Source organism: Tupaia chinensis, unplaced genomic scaffold (assembly GCF_000334495.1).
Source record: "Tupaia chinensis unplaced genomic scaffold, TupChi_1.0 Scaffold000115_1, whole genome shotgun sequence".
NCBI classification, from domain to species: Eukaryota; Metazoa; Chordata; class Mammalia; order Scandentia; family Tupaiidae; genus Tupaia; species Tupaia belangeri.
In genome coordinates, this window is record NW_006159579.1 from 1348043 (window position 1) to 1356456 (window position 8414).

General features: G+C 43.3%; 1 protein-coding gene across 1 annotated transcript in view; it reads right to left on the reverse strand.

Moving 5' to 3' along the window:
• Positions 1–8270, reverse strand: part of EIF2S2 (eukaryotic translation initiation factor 2 subunit beta) — a 33350-nt gene extending 25080 nt beyond the window's left edge. Inside the window, exon 1 of the mRNA XM_006144018.3 lies at positions 8120–8270. Within this exon, the coding sequence (XP_006144080.1) occupies positions 8120–8134 (15 nt within the window). The 5' untranslated portion in view covers positions 8135–8270. The remainder of the gene's footprint in view (positions 1–8119) is intronic.
• Between the last annotated feature and the right edge of the window lie 144 nt (positions 8271–8414).

Genomic DNA, 8414 nt, shown 5'->3' on the forward strand with positions numbered 1-8414 from the left:
CACCCTATAGCAAAAACCTCTCCCCCCAAAAAATAAATAACAAATTATTACTTTATTTTTATTTATTTATTTAAATTTGACCAGAGAAGAACAGTGTGTGTGTGTGTGTGAGAGAGAGAAAGAGAGAGAGAGAGAGACAGAGACAGAAAGAGAGGAAAAGTGAGAAAGCAAGCCATCAGGTCCGGGACTCGAACAGCGGTCGGCCATGTGGGAGGTCCAGTGCCCTTAAGTACCACGCTACCTGGCTACCTGCCAGCTCCTTTACACATTCTGTACCCTCAAAAGGCATATTCCCAAGGCTAGTCAGTGGCATGGTGGCTAAGGCAGCTGGATTTCACATGGCCAGCTGTGTGTGCAATTCAAGTCCTGGACCAGGTGACTTAAAAAAAAAAAAAATGCAGCCCTGGGCATGTATATGTGCATACTCAAAATCCTAAGAGGAGAATGAAGGGGAAGGGACAGACATGGCCATCTCCCTTGAGGGTGCTTTCTCACCACCCCTGTCTTTCTAGCAAGTGCATGTGCCCTATCGCAAATTAAAACCATAAAAGAAACAAAAAAGGCTTTTTTCTATTTGAGAGATTTGATACTTGCTACAGAAAGGGAGAAATCACCCCCCAGGAGAGTGGCCATGACGCATTCCCTTCTCCTCCATTCTCCTCTTGAGATTTTGGGCACACACCCCCCCCACAGGCTCCCACGAGCTTAAACCACTCCATCTGGGACTTGAACTGTACTCAACTGCGTGTTTAAGTCCAGCGACGTAACTATTATGCCACCTGCTGGTCCCCCAAAAAGGAATATTCTTCAAAGTAAGAAGTATTTGATGAAAAAAATCTTTCTTCCTCCCTTTCTTTCTTTCTTAAGAGAGATTCTTGTTATAGGGTACATGTGCTCACCAGAGACAGAAAGTGAGGCATCATCCCCAGGGGAGATGGCCACACCACAATCCCTTCTCCCCCATTCTCCTCTTGGGACATGCATGCACATAGGCCCAGTGTGAGTTTCAAGCACCCAGGTCCAGGACTTGAACCATGGTCGACAGCGTGGGAGTCCAGCGACATAACTGTTACACCACCTGCTGGTCTGCAGGAAGTTTTCTTTTTTTAAATTATTTTATTTAATTTTATTCATTATTTTAAAATTTAGCCAAAAAGAGAAAGCACGAGAGAGGGCAAGTGAAAAAAGCAAGCCACCAGGTCCAGGACTCAAACTGTGGTCAGCCATGTGGGAGTCCAGTACCTTTAACCACCACACCACCTACTGGCCCACCATAGAAAGTATTTTACCAAAAGAAGTACCATCTAAGTCCACCTTTCTTACGATCCATTAAACATGGAGGGGAGGGGTCTGAAATATGCACATCTTTCCAATTTGTAAAGTGCCACAAGATACAATATCACTTTAAGTAGCATCAGCAAATTTGGATATTATCAATCATGGAATTTGGGGAAGAGACCTTAGCAAAAGCCTATGCTACACCCCTCACTTTATGAATGAGAAAATGAATGCCTAGGAAGTTTATGAATGTTTTATTCAAGGTTGGTAATTTGGAGTTGCTATACCAGGAGACCTGATACTTGATGTGACTGCAAAAAATGTTTAATTATATCATGAAGTTTAAACAAAGCTTTACCGCTAGGAAAATTTATCAGCAACCCTTCACACAGCAACGTCTTGAGTTAGAGAAACTTCCATACAACCCTTTATTCTGTTTCTTTTTGTTTGTGGAATATCAACATTTGGTTGTTTTTATCTAAATCTCCATTACAGATTAAGTGAGAACTAACTTTAAATTGTAGACTATCTTTGTCCACATTCTACCACTTTAAAATGTGGTAAAGATCTGGTAAAGACAGTATAGTGAAGTGTTTAAAAAGCACAGATCTGGGGGCTGGCAGATGGCGTTGTGGTTAAGGGTGCTGGACTCCCATATGGTCAACAGCAGTTTGAGTCCCAGACCTGGCGGCTTGCTTTCTCACTTTCCCTCTCTCTCATACATACACACTGTGTCCCTCTCTGGTCAAATTAAAGTAAAATAAATAAATAAAGTCAAATAAAATAATTTTTAAAAACAGTAAATAAAGTTAAACAAAATAATCCTTTTTTTTTTTTTCCTTAAAGAGGTTTTTTGCTATAGGGCGGGTGCACTCACCAGACAGAGACAGACAGAAAGCAAGAAATCACCCCCCAGGGGGAATGGCCACACTGCAATCCCTTCTCCTCCCTCCATTCTCCTCTCGGGATCTTGGGCACGCACGCACGCACATGCGCCCAGTGTGAGTTTTAAGCCACCGGGTCCGGGACACAAACCGTGGTCGACTACATGGGAGTCCAGCGACATAGCCATTACACTAACTGCTGGTCCCACAAAACAATTCTTTAAAAAATAAAATAAATAAAAAGCACAGATCTGGAGGCCAACAGACTGGATTCAAATTCTGACTTGTGTTCTCCCAACACTCATCTGTAAAATGGAAGAACTAGAAGCAAATCTTACAAGTTTACTAGGAAGATTAAATAAAAAAAAAAAAAAAACATAAAACTCTTGGTACAGTGTCTGTCACATACATACCCAACAAGTTGTTAGCAATTATAATTTATATAATGCTTTATAGTTCACAAAGCATGGTATGTCTTGATTTTTATCACTGAACTTTTATCAACTCTCGTGATCTTAATTTCCCAGACATATAATGAAACTCTCAAAAAAAATCCCAAAACTGAGCCTATTCAACTTAAATTTCTTTGTATTGTAAGTATATTAAGGAATCTGAGCTTGACTATAACAAAGCCATAATATATAATGAGCTAAGTTAGTTTTGTCCTCACCCAATAAAATAGATAATAAGTATCTGCAATGCATTCTAGAAATTTTTATACAGTCCCTTTTCAAAGTTATTCTCCCCCACCTTGACAAGAATCCAACTGTATAAATGAGTAATTCTGAAATGCAGTTAGTCTGAAGAACATTATCTGGCAAACTTAGAGAAGTGTCCCTTCCCTTTTCAGGGCAGAAAAAAACAGGAGGAAGGAATCCCATGCTGTTCACCTACTACTGAACTTTGGGTCACCCTGGTCACCCTGTGTGGAGTTATTATAATCTACTGTACAGAAAAGTCATGAGTATTTTCTATGTTTTCTACACAAAAGTGCATTAGGACTTTTCCAACGACCCAGTATCACAAGGAGATTAGGTTCAACCTCATTTTTTGAAATAGGGAGACTTGGCAAAAGGACAGAGAGCACTCCAGGCACTATAAATTTGGTTTTGGCAGGGCTTACAACCTATTTATTGCATTTTTTTCAGCATCAAGTTCCCTAGAATATTAATTGTCTTTTAACTATTATTCAGCAAGATAAACCAAAGATGGGAGGGATCTTGAAGCCTTCAGAGAATAGCCTTATAACTGCCCTCTTATCACTGGAAAAGGACTCTTATTTAGGTCTACAGGTAAATAGTTTGTAGCCTTGTAAAGGGTAATAAACATGTATGAATCAGTTACTGAAATAATTAATGTCACTCTTCATTACCATCTCTGGATACTCAATTTACACTCATTGCTTCATTTTAGACACACCACCTATCAATGTAAAGTTTACAAATAAGGAAACCAAGGAGCCCAAAGCAGCATCCAAAGCAGGCTTCTTTACAAGGCCAAATTAGTCTTGACTTAAAAAAAAAAAAATCACACAACTGTCCTATCTGTCTTCTAAATTACCAGATGGCCACATTCCAAATGTTTTGTTTATGAAAACAGTTTGATTTTCAGAAGCAAATAGTTGCTCATAGTGCAACAATGGAAAATAATAGAATCTCTTGTGCTATTTTTTCTTAAATCCACAACAAAGCCTCCAAAAATATAGTTTCCATTTTCAACTTCTCCAGTTAGTTTGGTAAAGGCATGGAAAAGGTATACCAGGTAAAATTACCATGACAATAGCCTGAACCACTTCATCAAACTGAAAGCCTCCTACCATCCATCACACTCGTTACCCAAAAAAATCAACTTTATGGTCATACTATATTCAGAAGGCAGGTGTGAATCACAAAAGAAACCCACAAAGAAGGAAGGCAATGCTAATACTGTTGTCATTGCTGGGTGATAGGATTTTGGGAGATTTTAAAATTTCTTTATATCCTCTTGGTTTCACTTAACATATGCTCTTTAAAAATTTTATTATTGGGAACCAGCAGTTAGCGTAATGGCTATGTTGCTGGACTCCCACATAGTCGACCGCGGTTCGTGTCCCGGACCCAGTGGCTTAAAACTCACGCCGGGCGCGTGTGCGTGCGTGCCCAAGATCCCGAGAGGAGAATGGAGGAGAAGGGATTGCGGTGTGACCATCCCCCCTGGGGGGTGATTTCTCGCTTTCTGTCTCTATGTCTCTCTCTGTCTGTCTGGTGAGCGCACGCGCCCTACAGTGAAAATCTCTCCCAAAAAAAAAAAAAAAATTTTATTATTCAATTTGACCAGAGAGAGAGAGAAAGCCGCCAAATCTGAGACTTGAACCATGGTAAGCCATGTGGGAGTCCAGCACCCTCAACCACCACGTCATCTGTCAACTCCAACATATGTTCCATCTTTAATCAGAAACTTAGTTTAAAGCTCCTTTTGCAAAAACGCCTTACCACACTATTTGAAAATCCAAGGTTCTTTTTATTTTTTTTTAGAGGTTTTTGCTATAGGGCGTGTGCGCTCGCCAGACAGAGAGAGAGAGAGAGACAGAGAGAAAGCAAGAAATCACCCCCCAGGGGGGATGGCCACGCCACAATCCCTTCTCCATTCTCCTCTCCGGATCTTGGGCCGGGTACGGGACGCGAACCGCTGTCGGCTACGTGGGAGTCCAGCTGGTCCCTGAAAATCCAAGGTTCTGACACATTGTGAATGAATCCTGTATTAAGTAAACCTGAGATATTGAGAGTATCTTTTAAAAATGGTCTAAAAAATACCAAACGACCGTAGATTAGGGATTTTTTTCCCTTATCAGGTAGTATACACATTTCTAGGATACTGCTTTTTTTTTTTTGGAGAGGTTTTTGCTATAGGGCGCGTGCGCTCGCCAGACAGAGACATAGAAACAGAAAGCGAGAAATCACCCCCCAGGGGGGATGGTCACGCCGCAATCCCTTCTCCTCCATTCTCCTTTCGGGATCTTGGGCACACATGCACACGTGCCCGGCATGAGTTTTAAGCCACCGGGTCCGGGACGCAAATCGAGGTTGACTACGTGGGAGTCCAGCGACATAGCCATTACACTAACTGCTGGTTCCCATGCTTCTTTTTTTAAAAGAATTATTTTATTTAACTTTATTTATTTATTTTAAATTTGACCAGAGAGGGACAGAGTGAGAGTGAGAACCAGAGAGAGAGGGCAAGTGAAAAGCAAGCTGCCAGGTCTGGGACTCAAACTGTGGTCTGCCTTGCGGAAGTCCAGAACCTTTAATCACCACACCACCTGCCGGTCTCTGATACTGCCTCTGAAAGTTCATAGCTCCACTTGGTTAAAAAGGGCAATTTTAATTGCTTTTTGCTTAATTATCAGTTTTAAAAAGAAACATGTACAGTTTATGTTGAGGGGAAGAAATGTGAGAAAAAAAATAAAACTACTTTTTTAATAGTAGGCTCTTTAATCTTTTATCCCAGTTACCAGGCAGGATTACTCCCACACTGGGAAGTTCCAGGCAGTTTATAGATCATTCCCAAGTACCTTTGCATTTGATCTTCACAAGACTATAGTCAGAAAGTAAGACTGGCCTAAGAATACTTATCTAGTCAACATCACTAGAAACAGAACCTATACCCTGTTCTACATACTTTCTTCTGCCCCTAACCTGATACAGTGGAAATCAAAAGTCAAGTAGTTCCACTAAGCTGTTACTTGACCAAAAGTGGGCAAGTTTAGTCTCTCGGGTCCTTGTTTCTTATCTATAAAATGAAGTTAGACTGATAGACCTGAAAAGTACCAAACTGCTTAATACTTTATTGGCTTCCAAAGTCCTAGGTTGGAATGCTGGTTCTGTGATCTCTGACAAAATCCCGTTCATCCCTCAGTACTGTATTCATAATTCACTTCTTTCAAAATCTGACCCCACTGCTAAAAATGATTGTCCCAGCCCCCCAAAATCAGTGTGTTGATGGTCCTATTTCTACTTCTTCAGCAACCAGTAGTTTCTATTTTAGATTACAGCTGTATCTCTTCCCTCCCTTACTTTACTGAGTACTCTACCAAAGAAATGATACACAAAGTAACAACCCACAGTATCTTGCACTACATTAATATTGTACTTGGCTAAAAGTTAATGAAAAGTTGGGGAAATTAGCAGAAACAAAACAAACATTAAACACTGCCACTCTCAGGAACGAGTGGGTGGCATGATGGTTAAGGTGTGGATACTCCCACATGGCTGACCACAGTTGGAGTCCTGGACTTGGTGGCTTGCTTTCTCACTTTCCCTCCCTCTAGTCAAATTAAAAATGAGTGAACGAGTAAGTGAAAATTAAATAATTCTGCCACTCTCAGAACATAGTAACCTATGGGACCAGCAGTTGGCATAATGGCTATGTCGCTGGACTCCCAAGTAGTCATCCGTGGTTCAAGTCCCAGACCCAGTGGCTTAAATCCAGGCCAGGCGTGTGTGCATGTGTGCCCAAGATCCCGAGAGGAGAAAGGACTGTGGTGTGGCCATCCCCCCAAAGAGGTGATTTCTCACTTTCTGTCTCTCTCTGGTGAGTGCATGAGCCATATAGCAAAAACCTCTCAAAAAAAATCAAACAAACATAGTAGCCTAAAGCAATGTCTACCATGACCTCCAATGAAAAACCATCACCTTCTTCCGATTTAGTTTCTCTAAAGAGCCTCTTAATCATCTAGATAAAGACAATTATTATTGCATGAATCTGGAATTCTCCTGGTTCAGTCACAGTTTGATTACAGGCATTACACAACTTTAAGTCTCTTTCTTCTCCAAAATGGGCACAGAAATAGGACCTATTTTACAGGGTTGTTGTAAGAACCAAGTGAGACTGGAGTCTCTTCCAGAATTTATTCCAAATTCCTTAATTTGGTCCCTCCATTACCTACTTATCAAGTCTTCACTCCGTAATTCTAACAAACTGAAGAATGTGCGATTTTCCGTGAACACTGACTTGCCTTTTTCAACCATTTCCTTACCTTGTGATCAAGTCTTCTCACTGCCTGAGGGGGCCTACCTCAAAAGTCAACTCTCCATAGTCTCATATTGTTCCTCTTTGACCCTCCAGGGCCCTATTGGCCAAGTGAATAATACATTTTTCCTGTTTTTTTTTTCTTTTTTGGGGGGGAGGGGGGCTTGCTAGAAAACAGCTCTACTTCCCAGTGTTAAGCAATACCTTGAGAGCACTTAACACCAGCCTCATCTTAAGTCGTTTGTTTCACATGAAGTAGGAAAAATATGGAAAAAAGTGATTTGAGGAAATTCGCTGAGACCCATGCACAATGTGTAGAGAAAGATCCGGCCAGCTTCGCAGAACAGACTTTCCACTCAGGTCCCTGTGAGCTCTACATTAAGGAAGCTCGGGGACTCCTGCCCGGAAAGTTTGTCACTTCCTTTCCTCTTGTCCTATCTCCCTCATCCCCTGGTCTTTTTTAGAACTAATGCTTTAGAGAAGAACAAGCGACACCGGCCCAGAGAGGCCAACCTATAAAGTTTTTAACAAGGGCTCTTCACCGACTGCGAGGAAAGATACTCGCGGGACCCCGGTGCCCACCAAGCCAAGGTGGGGCTGCAGTCTCCATCAGAAAGGAATTCGGGGATTGCCAACCCCAATCTCGTCAGTCAAGGAACTAAATGGCCATTCCAGCCCCTCCAGGGCACGCGACACAACGTGTTTTCCACTCCGGAAACGCCGGCCACGGAAGGAACCTGGCCTCGGCGCCGCTGCCCTGAAGAAAGCCGGGTGGGGTCAAGCCTTCGGCCTCGAAGTCCTCGTCCGCTCTACCGCTCCCGGCCGCTTAGGCCCGGCTGCCCCCACATGGCGGCGGCCGGCCGCTAGGCCGCAGGCCGGGTCTCCCACACTGGGGCGAGTTTGGCTTCCCGCCTCAGTCCTTAGCCCTAGAGCCGGGCTTAGTCCCTCACCTCGTCCCCGGACATGGCTGCGACTTGAGTGGGCTCGGCACGGACGGGAAGTCACACGAGTCGGTCTCAGGCCCCGGCGGCAGCGCAGATCCAGCCGATACCTCTCCCACCACCGCACTAGGCTCTTGCATCAGCGAAAGGGAACGACACCCCGCCCTCCTCCCAAGCGCTGGATATGCGCCTGCGCAGAATCCCCCAAGGCGCAGGCGCTTGGCACGGCCAAACCAGAGCGCTGTGAGTGGCGCGAGTTACCAAGCGACACTGCGGCGCTAGGCATGCCGGGACTTGTGGTCCA